Source organism: Oxyura jamaicensis, chromosome 2 (genome assembly GCF_011077185.1).
Source record: "Oxyura jamaicensis isolate SHBP4307 breed ruddy duck chromosome 2, BPBGC_Ojam_1.0, whole genome shotgun sequence".
Taxonomy (NCBI): domain Eukaryota; kingdom Metazoa; phylum Chordata; class Aves; order Anseriformes; family Anatidae; genus Oxyura; species Oxyura jamaicensis.
Window position 1 is genome coordinate 66,037,952 of NC_048894.1, and position 20,536 is coordinate 66,058,487.

At 37.3% G+C, this 20,536-nt stretch overlaps 1 protein-coding gene across 6 annotated transcripts; it reads left to right on the forward strand.

Annotated features, from left to right (window-relative positions):
- On the forward strand, window positions 1-16,596 carry TRIP13 (thyroid hormone receptor interactor 13). 6 transcript variants are annotated; one of them, XM_035318669.1, is made up of 14 exons: window positions 1-122; window positions 548-650; window positions 2,411-2,576; window positions 3,361-3,490; window positions 5,339-5,394; window positions 8,094-8,184; window positions 9,832-9,904; window positions 10,748-10,811; window positions 11,085-11,171; window positions 11,951-12,057; window positions 13,108-13,261; window positions 13,446-13,558; window positions 14,770-14,839; window positions 15,397-16,596. In XM_035318669.1, exons 2-14 carry the CDS (start codon window positions 559-561, stop codon window positions 15,490-15,492), a joined length of 1,299 nt encoding a protein of 432 aa, XP_035174560.1. In that variant the 5' UTR covers window positions 1-122; window positions 548-558; the 3' UTR covers window positions 15,493-16,596. The 6 variants fall into 6 exon arrangements, with proteins under 6 accessions (XP_035174560.1, XP_035174564.1, XP_035174565.1 ...); XM_035318673.1 differs by having other exon boundaries at window positions 26-83; window positions 537-650; XM_035318674.1 differs by having other exon boundaries at window positions 28-126; window positions 537-650.
- Window positions 16,597-20,536: the final 3,940 nt, after the last annotated feature.

The window sequence follows — 20,536 nt, forward strand, 5'->3', positions numbered from 1 at the left end:
CCCCTTCCCTTTCTGTGAAGGAAGATCCCGGTCAAGGGGAAAGAGGCGGAGCTTCTCTCACTAGCCCGCCGTTTTGGAAGAAGGTTGTAGTGGTGACCTGGCCTGTCGGGTTTTCTTCGTTTGTGAGTAAGCTGCTCTTTTGCTCTTTGCGTGGCAAAAGTGCAGCCCTCACAGGGGGGGCTAGAGAAGCTGCTTAGTCCTCCTGCTCCCCTTGCGAACTCCTATTCCCTGCCTGCAGCGCACCGTTTTCGGGGCCCCACCTGACGTGAGGTGACTTCCTTTCCCCGCTTGTAACGCTAGCCAAGGGAGGAGCAGGCCGTTCGCGCTCATGACTGCGTTCGCGACGAGTCTTATGTCCCCTGGCCGTTGCTGGTATCTGCCGAAAAACGGAAGGGAGGCGCTGGTGACTGTGGTTGCTAGTCACCGCGGTGGGCTGGGAGACACATGGTTGGGGCACAGCGTTCCTGTGCGAGGAAGGGCTATTGGTGCCGCTGGTCGTATAATGGTCGCTAAAAGTCTGTTTCTTGTTCTTGTAGTTTTCCCTTAGGAGTGAGAAGGATGGACGAAACTGCTGGGGATTTGAAACAAGAGCTCCCAAACATGTGCGATAATGTTCAAATACACGTGGAAGTTCATCAGAATTCAATAAGGTCTCTCTGGCCCTTTAGTCTCTGGCAACCTAGAGTGAATTTTTAGTTTCAATAATAGTAGTGAAAAAGGCATGTGCACATAAAAACAGTAAAGGAAACATTGAAATGGAATGAACTATGTTGGAAACGATCTCTGGAAACTGTCTCTTTCCAGCTTACTGCTGAAGGGAGGGCCAATTAGATCAGATTATACAGGGTCTTGGTTAATCATGTTTTGAGATTACACAGTCTTTCTTGACGTCTGATCCAGTGTTTGACCCACCTCCCTCATGCTGGGAAGAACATTTTCTTGTTTGCTTGCTGCAGCTTATGTCTGTTGCCTTTTGTCATTGTGCTGTGCACCTACAAGAGTCTTGCTTTGTGTTCTCTTTACACAACCATGAGTTTCCCCACAGCTGAGATAGCTGGAGGTTGAACAAACCCATTTCTCTCAGTTTTTCTTTGTGTATTGTGTGATCAAGTCTTACAGTTCTGTTGGTGGCCATCATTTGGACTTGTTCCAGAGTATATATCTCTTTTACAAGTAGAGCCCAGAACTAGACACCGTATCTACATGCGGTCTCATAGGCAGCCAATGAGAAGGAAACAATCTCTTCCCTTAATATTTAGTCTGCACTCTTGGTAGCAGAACCTTTTAAAATAACGGTTGGCCTTCTTTGTGGCAGGTATACCACTGTGTACTTTGTGGCAGTGTATACAACTGACTCACTACCAACTTGTTGCCCCCCTAGTGCCTACACATCTTTTTGTGCAAAGCTGCTTTATAACTATTTGACCTCTGTTCTGTACTGCTGTCTGGGTGATAGATACAGAGGCAGAATTTCACATTTACTTCTGTTGAACTTCAAGAGGTTCATGCCAAACTATTACGTTAGCCTGCAGAAGTCTCTATCTGAATGGCAACCTTGATCTCTTGCATACTGATAGTCCTTTCTGCTCTGGTGTCATCCATAAACTTCCTTCAGCTGCATTCTGTTCTGTTGTCCAGGGAGTTATCGAAGATGTGAAAACAGTGTTGGTCCTAATTCCGTCACCCCCTTCCTGCCTCATGTATTTACTTGCAGCTCCACTTGGACTACTAATTGTTCCAAGCAGGACAGTCCAACCACCTTGTTATCCATTCATCCACTCCTTATCATACTAATTTGGGTATCAGGATACTATGGGTGAGTTATGTTGAAGGTCTTGTAAAGGTCAAGGTATAAAATATCCACTATCATCAGGCTTGAAAAGACAAGATATTGCGTTGAAGTTGCAAACTTAAGTTAACATCTTTCTGGAATCTTAAAATGCTATGCCTTTTCCCTTAGTTTTACTGGAGTTCTTCATATAGCACCCAGGGCTATCAGTTGTCCTTAGGAGTGAAAGCATAACTTGAGTTTCCAAGCTAACTAAGCTCAGTCTAGTACCTTGGCTATGAGTTTCACTATTATTCCTAATGATTCACAACATAACTGATTTCTGTTCTTGAAATCTTTTAGTTTTGTCATTCCAGATCCCTTGATATGATTACAAGCAGATCAAATACTCTTCCCTCACCTGTGCCTTTTAATGCCAAAGTATCAAACTCATTGCTTGTGCAAACAAACTGAATTTGATAATTTGTTTCTGTTATAGTGGTGGGTGTTGTTTTTGTTTGTTTGTTTGTTTTTAAACAGAGGCTGTTTTCTGTGTAGGCTTAGTTTATTAAATAAAACATTCTGATATTAGTTGCCTTATAAATGTCAGTGCCATAAATAATGCTGTTTCTTTCTTATTAGCACGGCGAAGAAAGAAGATATCAGGATGAGTGTCCTAAAACTGTTGAACAGACATAACATTGTGTTTGGTGATTACAAGTGGACAGAGTTTGACGATGGTTTCCTTAACAGCAATGTGCAGTCTGTGTCAATTGTAGATACAGAGCTGAAACTAAAAGAAAGACAGGTATTTATAATCAAGAATGTACAGCCTTGTTCATAGGTATGTGAAATAGTAGGTAGACTTGTGATAGTCTAAGCAAGGTCATATTCCATAAGCAAGGTCTGTAGGAAGAGTGTCTTTTACTAGACCAACAGGTATAAATGGGAAAATGTAGCTATGTTTTTGGGCTTACACCCCATAGTAGGAAGAAACAATAGGCTTCAACGCTGAATGCCAGCTGAGTACTGTAACTTTATGTTCTAATTCACTTTGAAGTGAGAAATATCATAGAATCGTGGAATCAGAGAATGGTTTGGGTTGGAAGCGGCCCTTAATGATTATCTGGTTCCAACCTTCCTGCCATGGGCAGGAACACCTAGACCAGGCTTCTCAAAGGCCTATCCAGCCTGACCTTTAATACTTCCCAGGAAGAAATATCCACAACTTCTCTGGGCAACCTGTTTCATTGCCTCACCAACCACTGAGTAAACAATTGCTTCTTAGTTTAAAGCTGTTACTCCTCATCCTAACACTACACCCCCTGATAAAGAATCCAGCTTTCCTATAAGACACTCTTAGGTACTGGAAGGCCATTATAAAGTCTCTATGGAGCCTTCTCTTCTGCAGCCTGAACAAACCCAACATCTTTAGCCTGTCTTCATAGCAGAGGTGCTCCAGCCCTCATCATATCATCCTAATGGCCCTCTAGACTTTCTCAAACAAGTCCATGTCCTTATGTTGAACACAGTATGAACGCAGCTGAACACAGTAATATGATTTATTAAAAGTCTTTTTATATCTATTCTAGCCTATTGACTTGAGCAAAAGTAGTCTTTCTATTCACGTTTTTCATCTGAATGAAGAAGGGCCAAGCTCTGAAAACCTGGAAGAAGATAATGAGGATATCGTTGCAGCTAACCACTGGGTGCTACCTGCAGGTACCCACCCATCTGATAATTTGGGAAGGTCCACAGAGATTACAATGAAAGAAAATCTTGGAAAGGCTAAAAGTGTTTATAGGGCTACCATTTGAAGTTATTATGTGTATCAACTGTAATAACTTTTTCCTTTATGGGTGGAGCTAATATATATGGCCTTTCTTTTTTATGGTTTTGACTGAGCTACAGGTTGTTCCACAAAATATCAATTCTACAATATTTGTGGTTGGAAGTCACTGATCTTGTGAAATAAATCCTGAAAACGCATAGTCAAAATCACAAACATGCAAATCTTTAACTCTACAGGCAGCATTCCGAACTTTTATTTGTATACCTGCAAGAAACTCATAATTTTAAATATTGGCTTTCCAGAGCCCACTACAGGCTTCCAGCCTCCAAGACAGTGATGCTCTTAAATTTTCAGACTTCAGTGTCTGTAAAAAGCTTTACCGGAAACACAACAGAACAGGCACAGGAATGGAAGTGACTTTGAACTCAGTTCTTTGTAGGTGTCTGATTCTTTCATCCGTTGCTTTTCTTTTTCCTTTCTCTTTTTTTTTTTTTTTCTTCCCCTGTGTAAATTGATGTTTGAACTAATTTTAGTGTGCTTTCTAGACGCCTGTTTTGAAAACCAGGTAGTCTGGGGAAAAAATCTGAGCTTTTAAACAAATGATACTATCCTGAATTTCTTTTGAGAACTTAATACAACTGTTCATATACTATCAACCTGTTGCAATGAAAATCACAACAAGTTTTTGTTTAGATATGTAGTCATCCTAATACTGTTGGTGCTATTGTCAATGACTGTATCATTTTTTCAGTAAACTTGCAGATTACTTTTCTCTGTTCCTAAAGAAAATTTTCCTAGAGAGGGAAATGTGAAGCTTACTTCACATGTATGAAGTATGCTTTTCCCCTAGATAGGAACAAACAAGCTGAAGAGATCTAGAGTCCTCAAAGTGTTCTCTGGAAAGAAGAGTAAGGCCTTCCTCTGCAACAAAGCATGTCCTGCCTTTTAGTGCTGCCTAATGCTTGGGGAAGTTGCATTCTGTATCTGGAAAGAGAACTACAAGTGTGATCTTGAGTTCGAGGAGTGATTTTGTGACATTTCTTGCTCCTTTTATGTTGTGGATAGCTGAAGTATTCAGAACATTTCTCTTTGGGAAGAATTCTGTCTGGTACTTTGACATAATTCTCATATTATTGTGGTTTATAATTCATCACGGTCTTTTTTTGCTTTCTTCTGCTGCAAGGTAAAAGCTAACTGCTAGAAATGATTGATACCCCAAAATCACAACTTTATTTTTTTTATACGTTATTCAACTACATGCTTCTTTATTTTCTTCCTTTACATGCTCATGTAAAATAAATAAATAAATAGCTGAGTATAACTTTGGGAGTAGAACCTTCTCCCAGGCCAACTTCTTGCAGCTCTTTAACTTGGGAAAATATAGCCAGCTACCTCTCCAGTTCAGGATGGAATAAATATTTGAATAGACAAAATTAAATACTGTTTTTTTTTTTTTTTTTTTTTTTTTTTTTTTATTTCTTGTTAAGGTTTTATAGAAAACTGATAGAAGGTTGAAGAAGATTAATTTCTGCTCACAATTATTCAAGGAACTACAAGCTGTAAAACTACTAAATTTGTCTGTTAAAAAGTAGAGTTTGCTTTTTGAGAAAAATCATACATGTATTTTTTTCCATATACTTTCATTGTTCTTATAGCTCTATTCTCAACTAATATTAAGGATCAAGAACAATTTGAAAACTGCTTTGCACTGCAATGATAGATTACAAGTTCTCAGATTGATTTACCTTAAACAGGTGTGTAATGTATTGCTTCCACAGCTGAATTCCATGGCCTTTGGGAAAGTCTTATATATGACACTGAAGTAAAATCACATGTAAGTTGAAAATTAATAACAATTAAAATTGCTTGAGGAGAAGTAAGAGTTGAAGTGTAGCCTGTTTGAAGTTGCTGCATCCTTTTTAGAAGTTATTTGGAAATAACAAACTTCAGAAAGAATTCTTATGTCTGCTTATTAGAATTCTATGTTATGAAGGATAGTATAGTGTTAGCCAAAAGCTTTTTGCAAAGCTTTACGTTGTAGTCAAAATTTCTGTGTAATTTCTGGTACTTCCATGCTTTTCTGATGAATGCTTAACAAAGGAAGATGGAGCTGATGTTTTGAGACTAAACATCGTATCTCAAGAAGTGTATGAGTAGGTATGACTGTGAAGTCTGCTTTGCAAAAAAAATCTCAGTTTCCATGTTAAAAGCTTCAGTGAAGGCCATTCCACAAATTATAATTAATTTATTCAGACATGTTAGCTTATTCAAAACAAAACAGGTAAAATCAGAAGTTTAACCTCTGGAGGTGTTGTTTTGGTAGCTACTTACAAATTCTTAGAATAATTTCACTTTTGTTTTAGACATGTTCAGCAGCCTGCCTTGAAGGAAGTAATTAATGTTCTCTGTAATGGAGTAGAAATTCACTTGATTATAACACTGCACATTTTTAATTGGCTGATTAATTGTATGCTTACCTAGAAGGGGAGAAGAAAATTGGTGGAAAAATTAACTCCAAAGATGCCTAGAAAAATGTATGAAGCATTCTTTGAAATCAGTTCTGAATTGTGAAGATCCTAAGAGATCTGTTGTGTAATAGGTGTGAGTTTTTTAATGAAAAGGAAATTTGGTGACTTCTTATCACTGGAAGAGAATAGCGTTTCTCTCAGCTATATTCTCAGTGCTTCCCTTCTACTGGCATTCTTGTTATCCGTGCAGTTAACTAATTGAGGAAGCACAATCACAAAACGTCCAACTTACTGTGTGATCGGCTGATTGCCACCTGGTTTTGTCCCAGGAATTGGTTCAGTGTGACTTCAGCCAATGGTCATGCAACAAAACTGGTAGGTGCAGTTAGGTGGAGGAAAATGGGAGTTGGTCTGTGTGCTTCTGGCAGCAGTGAGATGATTGGTTTAGTGGTAATGTAAATCTGCAATGTTACTGTTCATACAAACGCACATTGAATGATTTGACTAGAGCAAGTGCACTCCCACTTGAGTGCTGGTAAGGGATCCAGAAGAAACAACACTGTTCCATGGGGTCATTTTCTAGCTTGAAGATTCTGTGCTTTCATTAGAGGTTGTGATGATAACTCCAAGAATCTGTAGAACTGTAACCTGAAATTAAATAATTGTGATGTGAGTAAAAGTCACAAGTGATTCAGTTGCTCTTATGACAGCATTCATAAGTTGTTTATTATGCCTATTTAAAAGAAAAAATGCTTCTATGTCAAGTTTTTGGACACACGTAGCTGATTTATTAGCTTGTTTATAACACCATAGATACAGTATTTTCACTTAAAGCTTTATAATCATAAACTCTATAACAAAGCAAAACATTCTAGTACTTGTTCATTTGTAAGGTAAACATAATTAACATATCAGCATTTGTCTGATTTATGGAACTGCTTTCCAAATCATCTGTGAAATGACAAGACTACATAGACTTACTGATGTAATAAATAACTGTGAGTAGAACACTGACTGTAAGTGTATGTTGGTAGAAAGAGAAGTGCTAGCTTTTAAGGACTAAAACTGGAACTAGTTAACTTCTGTAAAAGTTGCTGTGATGAATGGTCACTTAAACTATGGAACTGGCTGGTTATGTTTGGACTTTGCAGACTCTGAAATGGTTCCTGTTAAGTTTTAAAGTATTGGATTGATGGAGTGATGCTATTGGCAAATATGCTGAGTGAGGTTCAGGGTGTTTTTTGTTGTTTTGTTTTGTTTCTTCTCCTTAATTGCTCCATTCTGTGGCATGGGTTATTTCAGGAATACTATTTATTGTCTTATTTATGTTAAATGGTGCACAACACAGGTAATGATAATAGAAAATAAAGTGATATCAGGTGTTAGAGGTAATAATCAGTATACATTCACACCTCAGGTTCATATTCATTTCATGGAAAGAGTTCTCTACTGGCTTACTCTAGATAATGAAGTAATTTTGTATTTAGAAATAAGCATTCAAGGAAGGTACATGCAACTTCACTTTTTTGGAACCCACAAACCGATCTACACATTACTTACAGTAGCCGATAGAAATGCTTCAGTAGGAAGCAACTAAATGTGACAGTAAATGCTTTGTTTGATAGGTAGACTACAGCAGACTAAACAGATGTGTACCTGTAATAAAAGTTAATCAGGAACCAGAGTCTGATTCTCTGACTCTCTGTGCTTGGGCAGCTCGTGAATTAAGCACGCACTAGAAGTGGGAGGGTAGAAAATGAAAATAATGTAGCTGCCATAAAAGCATTTAATTTATTCATGTAAAAGCTCTAGACTCCATTTGTGCTCAGTAAATGCTATTCTTTTTCCTGAGGGTAGGGAGAAAATGAATTTCCAACCTTCACAGAAGGAAACTGTGACTTGGTCTGAGAGACTTAAACCCAATGAAATTTTTGTTGTTTTTGTTTTGCTTTTGTTTGAGTACATGATAGAGATAACTAGGAGACTGTCCATTTGTAATTGTATTTGCTGATACATCTCTAATTTGTGTCTTTTTTTTCCACCCCCAACACTGGTCTTCAATTAGTTACTTGATTATGTGACAACAACATTACTATTTTCTGACAGAAATGTTGACAGCAACCTGATATCATGGAACAGAGTTGTTTTGCTGCATGGTAAGAATTATCTGTCTTAAAACAAGCTGCTTCATTAGCCATCTGTTTTTACTTTCCTTCTGAAGAACTTGTATAGCACTTCTGTGTAGCAAAATTACATACGTGTCCTTGTGTTATAGCAGCTGTGCTTTTGGAAGCATTATAATGCAGTAGAAATTTAGATGAAAAGTAATGTCATAATCAAATCAGTACTCACATTTACTAGGTTTTGCAGGAACTTTATTGTTAATGCATTATAAATTTTATAGTTCATGTTTTTAATTGTTAAGTGATATTATTACTTTTGTATAAAGTGCAAAAAATGCTGTAGCTACTGAGCACATTAGGAACCAGTTTAGTTACAGTTCTTCCACAATATTAAAATTCATTAATTATGGCTTCCTTACGAATACTTTTGAGGAAACTGCAAAATTGATCCAAGTGTTCTATTATTAACAGTATATTCTATTGTCCAGTATAAAGGCAGTACCCTCACTTATTTAGTTAGCACTTATTCATTTAAGTTGTAGTGTTCAATCACTCCTATTTTACTGTGGAAGTTGTACCATAAATGAGATGGACATCAACTGAATTCATTTTGTTGTAAATTGCAGCATGTTATTGATTAATTGCAATTTTGTCATCCAGACTGGTATTCAAAAAACTAAAGGTCATAGTGGAAATGTTTGTTATGAGTCTATTTGTTTATGAGTGTATTTGTTACGATTCTACTTAAGTTATAATATTTAATGCATCTAGTTCAATTAACTATTTAAAATCAAGATTTTCTTCCTTGGTTATTTATCAGTTTAGAAGCTGCAGGATGTCTTTGTTTGGAAAGCTATTTTAGACTGTTGACAATATATCTATAATAGATATATTTAATTTTGGTAATGAGCTCTTTATTGTGATCACAATTAAGTTAATACTGGGAAATCTAAAACTCTTGTAGTGAAAATACAACATTTATGATATAATAGTTGTACTGACTTTGAATGGAAGTACTGTCAGGTGGTTGCTGTCATCCATTTGTTTAGCATCCACAAATCAATCTCCATACATTCATGTTCTGTTTAAATATGTTTGTCTGTTTGGAGAAAATCTCTGTGGGTCTTCTATAGGGTCTCAAGCTATATCCAAAAGGTTTGTCCTGTAGCACACTTACTAAGATGCTCTGGGCTACTCCAGTATGTAGATTCTGGTAAAGTGAACAGCTGATCGATCATACTGGGCGTAATGGGTTTCTGTTTTTGCATGTTAGAAGGGTATGTTTTAGGAAGATAAAAGTTTAAGCAAAGCACAGATTTTTTGAGAATGATAATAAGCGTAAGCCTTGCTAGGGTGAAACGCTTTTCTCTTGTAGAATTTGATTATTTTAATTCTATGGTGTACGAGCTGTTATAGGTATCATATACATAGCATGTTATACATATGTTATATATAATCATAATTTACAATATACAAATTAAAAGCTGACAACAGAGCACAGCTCTAAAATTGTAGAGAGTAAGCAAACTTCTCAAAAGACCCTGATGTTCCCATTCCTGTCTGCTGTAATTCTACAACTAGTGTTGTAATGAAATACAGTAATCAAAAAGATGTAAGGTGTCATCAACAATCTGTTGCAGATTCTGTGTAATATATTGTATGAATTTGATTTTAATTCAGGCCCTCCTGGAACTGGTAAAACCTCTCTCTGTAAAGCATTGGCTCAGAAGCTGACAATACGATTGTCGTACAGGTGATCTTTTTGGAATTTCTTCACTTTAATTTATTGTTTTTAAATGTTATTTTTTAATAGCCCAAAGAAGTTTAATATTTGATTTCAAGTAACTGGTGCCAAGCGCTAAGGTTCGTAACTCTAACCTGGCAGTAAAATTAATCTGGTATAAAAAAGAAACTAGCTATGGTGCTATAAATCCTTTTAAAATGTCTAATTATTTGAGCCAAGTTACAAAAACCAAATTCAAGTGGCAGTATTGTCATTTCTTTGCGCTTATATTGTACGTTTGTGAAGAATAAAGGATCACAGGTTATTTTGCCGGCTATTTGAATCTTCATGATTAATAAAACTAGTTTTTAGTAGGTAGTGATCTTGGTGCCAGTTTATTTCATACTTGAATTGTCTGAATGTCACAGTCAGCAGAGGTCAGTCTATGTATCAGACAAGTAGAGGAGTTAACCATAAACTTGTTGGCAACAAATAGCTAAATAAAGAAGTGGTAAATAAGCTTCATGCTTTTATACATGTTCTTACTTGCTATACTAAACAAAATCTTACAAGAATGATGCCATTAACATGGAAACAGTTTCCTAAACTATATGGAAATAGCAACCAAAACTGTTCTAATGAAGGAATCCTGATAGCAATTTAATGTGAAAAATTCTAGTGCGATATGTTTCTGGAAGTTATTAAAAAACAAAATGGGTGTTAAGTTTTTAGAACTAAGTAATTTAAAGTACTAATTCACAAAATTCCAGGCTTGAAAAGGAGAGAGTGAGACTTATGGGAGTTACTGATATCACTGACTTTTATTTACAATGCAACAGAATTAATGCTTCTTTTTTTCCCTTCCTATTTTAGGTATAAGTATGGACAGTTAATTGAGATAAACAGCCATAGCCTTTTCTCTAAATGGTTTTCTGAGGTAGGTATTGATGTAGCTTATTAAGTACACTCTGATTTATTATAAACTACACTGTAATCTGTTGAGCTTGGTTTGTAAAAAAAAGTTTTTGCATCAGAAGTTATTCAGGATACTTAATGTGTTTGAAAACACTTGAATAGAAACTATGATAGTGTCTTACTTAGAAGAACAATAATAAAAAGCCTACAGAATTTTCCATTCTTAAATTTGGAATGACTTGGAAAGTGGTATGATATGTAATTAGTTAAACGTATGTATATGGTCTCCTTCTAGAGTGGCAAGCTCGTAACCAAGATGTTCCAGAAGATTCAGGAGTTAATTGATGACAAAGATGCTCTTGTATTTGTATTGATTGATGAGGTATGATTCTAATAGTATTGATGTACGTTAATACTTAGCAGAAAGTAAATTATGGGTAGGAAAGTGATAATACTCAAAGTGTAATAAAACCATATTTAGGCTTTTTTTAATAAGTTACATAATTTTTGCAGAGGGGTAAATTTTAATCTCAACTGGCAGATTTGAGAGATTTGGAAAGGACACAATGTGATTTAACAGACAAATTCCAGTTGAAAATTAAGCAAAACCTTTTTTGGTGCCATCTACCTTGCTGCTGTGTCTTTATAAATGGAATATTTGTTTTAAGCTTCTAAATAGCCTGGATTTGTACTAACAGTGCTCTTAGTAGAGTTTTAAAGTTCTAAAAAGAATTAATTTGATTTCAGTTAATTGTCTCATTTCTCTGCACGGTCTTGTACACATAAGCAATTTAGTATGTAAGTACTTTATTAGCTTTCTTATATTGGAATTCCTATGGGGAAGCTTGTTTTAAATTTGATTTATTTGTCTTGTTGTTTTTATTTCCCAGAAATTACTGAAAACAGTAATTTTTCATTTACTTAATTTACTGAAAACAGACCTTGCTGTCTGAACAGGGATTTCACTTACTACATTTTGCTTCCTTGACATTCTTTTCTCTCTCTCTCCCTAAATTCCCACTTAACAAAAGATTTTGAAGGTGAAATTTCAGATACTATTCTCAAGAACCTGGAGATGTATTGTATTATTTGCTCGTTGCCAGCATTCCAGATATGCAATGTTTAGTGTGGGTGTTTTTTTGGTTTGTTTTGGTTTTGAAGGTGGAAAGCCTCACAGCAGCTCGCAGTGCCTTCAAGGCAGGCACAGAGCCTTCAGATGCTATTCGAGTGGTGAATGCTGTACTGACACAAATAGATCAGATTAAAAGGTAAACTGTTGTTATTGCAACAGCGAAAGGTAACTGACAACTTCATGATTCCTGCTAAATCTTAATTCCCAGTTAGAGTACAAATCCTGATTCGTTAATGAACTATTATTCGTTAATGGTGCTAATTATGAAAATAAATTAGAGTAATCCACTAGAATATTTTGCATGTGAGTAGGTGAACAAATGTGGATTTGCTAATCTACAGATAATATAATTCCATTAAAGCTGGGGAGAGTTATAGCACATATGGTCATAGTAAGTGCTTTGGAGGGGTAAGAATAAGATCAATGAAGAATGCATTCATTAATAACAGCTCCTAGATGTTAGTCTCAAGCAGATGTGTACAACATTTGGCTTAGAATCAATCACTAATATTACTTGGTCCACTTCACATGCTGGATTTAGTGCAGCACACCTCTTGTTTTTTTTTCTTGCCACTTCCCTCACTTCTTGGCTCCGTTTGCAGAAAGAAAGGTGCCCTGGTATTTTTGGCCCTGTCTTGCTGCTAATTAAAGGCATACAGTTCACAGGCTTCATCTAAATATAGCCGTGATTATAATTTTTGTTTCAGTATATGTTAGAGTGAGTTGTTACCTCAGTTGAAGCTCATTCTAACATACACAGTAGAATGGATCACATTAGCAGTTAAATTAAATACTTTCTACTGAATTGAAACCGAGAACATATAGATAAAAGATTCAAATTTACAAGCCTTTGTTTTGTAAACCTATTCATGGCAGAAACTATACTGGTAGACTCTCTTCATAATAAATAGTTCTATCACTAATAGTTATATCACTTCTAAAATAAGGTTAAAAACTACGGATGCTTGAGAAATAGCTGAAAGAAAGAGACAATGCATTGAAATAGATTGGTGATAGCTGACTTGAGAGCATTGTATCATTTAATATAGTTGCTAGCTGACAAAAGTGATGTGACTGCTTATTGCATGAGATGGCTTGAGTTGTAAGAAGGATGGCATCAATTTGTCAATGCCAAGAGGAGATAATTCTTGAGCATGTAACCTAAAAATCTGCTTTTATCTTGAAGGTATCCCAATGTAGTTATCCTGACTACTTCAAATATTACGGAGAAAATTGACATGGCCTTTGTAGACAGGGCTGACATAAAGCAATATATTGGCCCTCCATCCACTGCAGCAATATTCAGAATATATCTTTCTTGCTTGGAAGAGCTGATGAAGGTAATATTTTGAAAGCAGAGCTGTAAAACATCATATTTTAATAAAGATAATATATTCATCAACCTTCCTAAATAACAAAACCACAAAAAATGATACCTTCTCTGTATTTTGACTCTTACTGTAAAATTTAATTATGAATGTATTTTTAAGGCTTCATAAAACAGTGTGTAATTTTTTTTTCTAGTGTCAAATAATATACCCTAGACAGCAGCTCTTGACGCTCAGAGAGTTAGAGATGATTGGCTTCGTAGAAAATAATGTGTCAAGGTTAAGCCTTGTATTAAAAGAAATCTCAAGGTAATATTTTATGAAATTCTACTTGATATATATATATATAAAGGAGTTGTGGAATTATGTCTCAAAATAATTGAATTTGATAATAGCTACATTTCTGAAATGTCTCAGTTGTGTTTTTTTTTGTTTAGTTTTTTAATACTAAACAAATGTTGGGGTTAGTAAAAACAACAACAACAACAAAAACCAACCTCCCAGCAGACAATAAGTGGGAGCAATCGGGATTGGCAAACATTTTTTGGCCTCAAACCTGGCTTTATTTAGTGCTACTTCTGGTTTCTGCTCTGACCTTTAAAGTTCTTTAAATTGCTGCCTGAATTAATGAGATGCCTGAGATTTCGGTGGATATTGTGAATTGAAATGCAGTTTATTGGAAATAGCCTTGGCCTTATTTCCTGCCAAGAAAGTGTCTTGGAATACCTTGCAATCTACTAGATAGCAAGATTTAAGTGGTCAGGAAAAAAAAGGGAATGAAGTGTAAGTGGAGACTGTTACAGTTATCTGAGTATGCTAGTAAAGCAAATGTTTTCTCTACAGCAGCATAGCAATTCTTGAAACAATAAAACCATATTAACAATATCAAGCAATATTTTTTTCCAAAGTGCTGGTCTCTATGAACAAAGTAAAATAACATTAAAGTCAAAAAAAAAAGTGTTTTGTTGTTGTTGTTCTTCCCCTTTCCATTCCTGAAGTATATGTAATTTCTACTTAAATTTCTACATACACAGAGGGGGGCTAGGAGGAGACTGAGGCATATATCAAGTAGGTGAAGTAGAATGTGTATGTAAATGGTGGGAATCAATGGGCTGCATTAGCAGTGAGGTCCAGCCTTCAAAATAAATTTATCAAGTCCTTCCAAGTGTGTATAGAAGGTTATATCTATACTATACGCTTTCAGTGTAGACATTCCCCCCAAAAATTCATGAGATACATCATAGTGATGGGAAAAGCATGATGTAAGCTTTAGGCAGGCAAATAAAGGGTATTATTTCTCTATCCTTGTTTGCTTCTTTGTGCCATGTGGCCTCCCACACATTTGTCTGTTCATGTCCAGCTTCTGCTAAAAAAGCTGCAATTAAACTCCTTAATACTAGGTATTTTGATTTGAGGTTTTTTTTTGAGGAACTTATGGGGCAAGCACAAATAAAGGAAATTTCATATTTTAAGAGTAGATATGTAGCATTTAAGCAGTGCTTGTGTCTGTTTTATTATAGAAGAAGTGAAGGTCTTAGTGGCCGGGTCCTGAGAAAGCTTCCTTTCCTAGCACATGCACTTTATATTCAAGTAAGTCTATTCTGCTCTGTATATCTTGTTTTGGGTTTGATTTAGAGACAGGTGGGAAGACATTTGGACACTAGCCTGAAGTAAAAGATTGGTCCTAAAACATTTTGGTAATCTAAAGTACACTATTTTTACCAAGTTCTAGAACGAAACGGTCTGTGCAGCCCATAATTTAAAAGGAGATCAAAAAAGGCTGATTTCACAACTGGTATGATGTGACAGAACACTGATATTTCTTCTCTGAGGCTTTGTTGCTGAAATAAAACCCTGTCACGTCATAGATAATGCGTATTTGTTCAAACATTTGAAGTAAATCCACAGTAATATTGATTGACTCAGGACTTTGCATAGCTTGACTTTGACTGTAGAGTGCTAGTTCGTTTAAAATAAAACTTCAGTTTTTTATTTTTTAGAATTTTGAGCATTTTGTAACATGGAAGTCAAATAGTTCCCTTTCAAATACTGTGCTTTGTATGTAAACTTTTATGCATGCCTATTGCTGTGGTGGGTCTAACAGATTTTTTTATTATTATTTTTATTTTTATTTTTTTGTTTTCCAGTCCCCCAGTGTTACAATGAAAACATTTCTTCAGGCTCTTTCACTTGTAGTAGACAAGCAATTTGAAGAAAGAAGGAAACTTACAGACTCTGTGTGATAGTTTAGTGTTTTATACTTTTCTGCATTATTACCTATGAAAAGTACATCTTGCAGAGAAACTGTGCAGCTGTTACAGATACGTAAAACAGATTGTCAACACCTTAAAAAACCTGGAATGCCTAATCTAGTTTTTCAAAACGTTCATTAATAAACAGTTTTTACAGCACACTTTGCAAAAGCTTTATTTCAAATGCAGTGAGACAATTGGAAGCTGACTTTCAGGAAGAGATTTTACATTACTTGGAGTTATTAAAAGTGAGCAGACTTCCGTTCCTAATTTCTTAACTTTCTGTGCATGTATCAGTTCTTTTATTTCCAGTTTCTTTCAAATTTTAAAAGCAATAGAATTTCAGTCTTTGATGTGTGCACTAATGCACTGATAATTACTACTGAAATAATGAAACTAGAAAAGACCTAAAGTGCTCACTTTAGCCCAGCCCTTTTATACTGACATGTTTTTACCCTGAAATTTATAATACATCACGTTTTTTTATTATTATTATTTATACCAGCTTCGAAAGTTTAAGTTCGAGATCATTTAAATGGATTTTTACAATACTGCTTTTTTTGTGTTGCTGCAAATAGACCATATCTTGCTGAAAAGCAACTAAAATATGCAACAAAGTTTCTTCAGAATGAATGAAGGTTCTTTTTTGTTTGTTTGGTTTGTTTTTTTAAATGTAGATATGACATCAAAGTTACAAATAATCTGTGGGGTGGTAAATATTTTGTAGTGGGGAAAAAACAAACAAACGTATCCAGTCTCTAAAGGGCCAGAGACAACTTTTATGTAGTAATTACATATCCTATATAATACTGATTACAAAAGTGACAATTCTTTTTCTTTTACTATTACAAGCATTTCATCTTCAGTCAGTTCAAAGAATGAAATGGAAGGGAATTTCCACATTAGCAGTTGAATTTTCCTTAAACAAAGATAAAATAGTGAGCTTTAAGTAGATGGCTATGCAGTTAATGCACACCTCCTAACCATTAGTATTAGAAATATTCTAATGATGCTATGTTTCCTTATTTCTTTTATACCTTTTAAAGTCAATGTTACAGTATACTTTCATGAGATTAAAGATTTGGTCATGAGCTATTTTCATTGAGTTTTCAGTGTGTCAAGAACCGTATGTTCTTCTGACTTGGTATCAGTTTAGTGGTGATACTGGTGGTAGGGGGAGGGCTGTACCAGATGATCTTGGAGGTCTTTCCCAACCTTAATGATTATGATTCTATGATCCTATATATACAGATTGCTTCTAATTCTTAAAGCCGCTAGATGGCAAGCATGAATCCTTAAGTTTTAGCAGTCATCTAAATGCTGACTGAAACTCTCAAAAGCCAAAATGAGCAAGAGTTGGCTGCAGTGAAAATACCCTATTTAAAATAGTAATTTTAATGTATTGTAACAACTTAAATCTTTAGAGTTAGCCTTAGAGAAACGGCTATTATGGTGATGCAATGAAAACTCAATAACCAAAGTTTATTAAGCAGGTATTCTTTATTAGGGTGCCGGGGGTGGGAGAGGGAAATTGTTATGCCTAACACACACACCAAGGGTTACTGGCAGTGTGCTTATATTAGTGGGACCAATACATATTAATTAATTTCCTGTAAGCCTCTTGCATGTTTATCAGGTCTCTGAAAGATCATTAACGTAAGTTCTCACACGTATTCGCATGCGTACTGGAGTCTTTGGGTGGTCCTCCAGCGCACTCTGGTGATTTTTTGTTGAAGGCCAGAAGTCTTCCTCGCTGCTTATCTTCTGGCCTTTCCTGTTTTTGACAGACTTCAGCAGTCAAGCCAGTTCTTGTTGGTTCCATTATCTATGCATATAGTCTTTTACTCCCTTATCTCTGGGGCCATCCTGTCCTTGTGGTTAACGTACAATTATGTTAGCTAAGACCTACAGAATCAACATCCTTTATCTTGTTCCCTGTCTCAATGGGATATAGAATGTTTCAAAAAATGCCTACAGAAGCACTGTAATTACAGAATTTTTATGAAAATAAGTTGTTGCAGAACTTGATTCAAAGTTGAAAAAGTTTACCCAACGTGGCAGAAGTTACTTGGTATGGAATTTTAAGCATCTAATTCCCAGGGAAGTAGCTCTTGAAAAACCTGAGATATATGTCACTTTAAGTTTATATGATGAAAAACAAGGTTGCCTATGACTTCCACCATGTGTGCCTTTAAGGTGTGGTGAGGGAGGGCTGGGGAACTGTCAAAAGTGCACCAACAGTGTCTAATGCCATTTGTTTTTGCTCCAGTACTCTACTAAGAATCCCCTTTTTGTGAACACCAGGGGCAAGTGATGTTCCATGTAAAGCTAATGCATCCTAGTACCTTCTGCTCTGCTCACAGAGCCTATGTATGTCTTGTGTTGCACTTAAATGACCCAGTGCTGTTTTCAGTACATCACAGGTGCTGCTGAGCACCTGGCCACAGACCTGCAAAGAAATGTGCTCAGAGGATCTGAGTGCCTTACGTAGAGCATGGTGGAGCTTAGGAACATACTCGGAGGCCCCTAGTGTACATTCAAAAGCACTCCTAGGCAACTGGAGAGCACAGCAAGTTAGGTAGACATGCCAGTATGCTTCAGATGGCTCTTACAATACCTCTTAGGCACACTGTGAGGCACTTGGAAGGCCATGGTGCAGACCTTCAGAGGACATGGCAAAAATCACTGCAGAACACACTGATGGTAGGCAGTTGGAGGGGAGACAGTACAAGGCAGAACTCCCTGGTAAACCTCATTTGGTGTCTGTTACCATAAAAGCGGGTTGAAATTCTTTCAGACTCAGTTTGGAGTTTTAGAAAGCAGGCATTCTTTCATTCCAGCACTGGGCACACAGGGGATCATGCCACTTAGTGTGCATGCTGAGTTGCTCAACTACAAGGGTTATATGTAATCAGAACATATATACGCATTTGATTTCCAATAAATAATTAACAATCATACAGTTTCCCAGACCTCAAAATATGTAAATGTCCCTGATGCATGCACAATTGTTTCTACTGGTAGTCTTTTGGGGTCTTCTGGTGTTCATTGGTAATCTTCTTCACTGTGTTTGCTACTTGAACCCAGTCCTTACCCATGTTCAGGTTATTGGGTTCTTTCTTATCTGTTTCATTTTAAGTATGTATACTGAGCTTAGTCATTCAAGTCATTAGTCATCCAAGGACACCATGAGTTCTTACTCAGCATCCTCAAAGTGAGTCATCTAGTCCTAACTTTACAGAATTGTATCTCATTTTCTTCCAGGTAAAGCTGACTAATTATTGAGTAAGGTAACATCAGGGATACAAAGGTTTTTAAACTTCCTTCTATCTAACTAAACATACTAAAGGTTTGACCTATCTGCTCATAAAGCAATTCAAATTTGGCTCCACTGATCTATTGGAGGAAACCATGTATCTTTCTTGTTCCTTGTCATGACAGCTCATCTCAGGTTTAGAATCAGCCCATCCTGAGTTGAAAAGGACTCACATGGGTCATTGAGGCCAAATCCCAACTCCACACAGGGCAAACCTAAGAGGCACAAAAAGAGACCTAAGAGCAGTGTGGCAAATGCTTCTTGCACACTTTTGTGTCCAATTATCCCTGAGCCCAACTGAAACACCAGTGCTGGGAAAGCTATGGCATTTAAGGCTAAGCGAATGCAGATATCTTACGGAAACTGGGAGGGCTGATGTGTCTGAGGGCATGTTGCTCTGTCTTTGTCTCTGCTTTGTCTTTTGCCCTGGCATCACGGCGCAAGCCCAAGCCTGCCAGAGGGCTGTCACTGGCATGGGCTAAGCCAGATGCTCTGTGCAAGAATGGCTGAGCCAGTGCTGAGGAAGAGCAGTAGCCATTGTCCAGCCATAGCTAGCGCTCCCTGACAGAAAGGGTCAAGCAACTCTAGGTTCCTAAAGTGAGGACCAAGGCTCTTTGGTGTTAGGACCTGTACAGCACGCATGTGCCCACCTGCCTGCTCAAGAAGATGCTGGAGAAGAGAAGGAAAGGTGTCTCTCTCACCCATACAGCAGCACTCTGCCCTCTGCAAGGCACCAGCGATAAGCTGCAGGGTGCAGCTGTACAAGCTGCCTGCCATTGGAATTTGCATGCAGCTGTGCACTCAACAGCTCTAAAGGCTCTGAGGAATGCTGCTACACCATGCCCCACTGGAACAGCAGGTCATTGCCTGAGCACTTGATTTGGTGCCACTGGGAACCCTACTGGTACACTGGTGCTGGACAAGCTGCTTTGTGGCACAGTAGACAAGCTCCAGCATGAGACAGGGAAAGCAGGTTGATCTTGCAGGTTTTAGCTCACACAGGGAGCATGTTGTATATCAACCACAAGGACAGGACTGAGGCAGGGAGTATGAGGACGGGACGACCCTAAAAGGGAAGAAAAGAGTTCATACACACAGATAATAGAACCAGCAAGAGCTGGCTTGGACTGCTGAAGTCTGTAAAAGAAAGGAAGGGTCAGAAGTTTAGCAGTGAGGAAGACTTCTGGCCTTCATCAAAAGACCACCAGAGTACCCCCAGACAACCACCTGAGGACTCTAGTACACATGCGAATAAGGGCGGGAATCTATGCTAATTATCATAGAGTCATAGAATCATAGAATATCCCGAGTTGGAAGGGACCCATAAGGATCATCAAGTCCAACTCCTGGCACCGCACAGGTCTACCCAAAAGTTTAGACCATGTGACTAAGTGCACAGTCCAGTTGCTTCTTAAATTCAGACAGGCTTGGTGCAGTGCCTACTTCACTGGGGAGCCTGCTCCAGTGTGCGACCACCCTCTTGGTGAAGAACCTCTTCCTGACGTCCAGCCTAAACCTCCTCTGCCTCAGCTTAACACCGTTCCCACAGGTCCTATCGCTGGTGTTTATGGAGAATAGGTCAGTGCCTACCCCTCCACTCCCCTTCATGAGGAAGTTGTAGACTACGATGAGGTCTTCCCTCAGCCTCCTCTTCTCCAGGCTGAACAGCCTGATGAATTTGGTTTTTCACTGGAAGAGGTTGGGGGAGGGGTTGGGTTC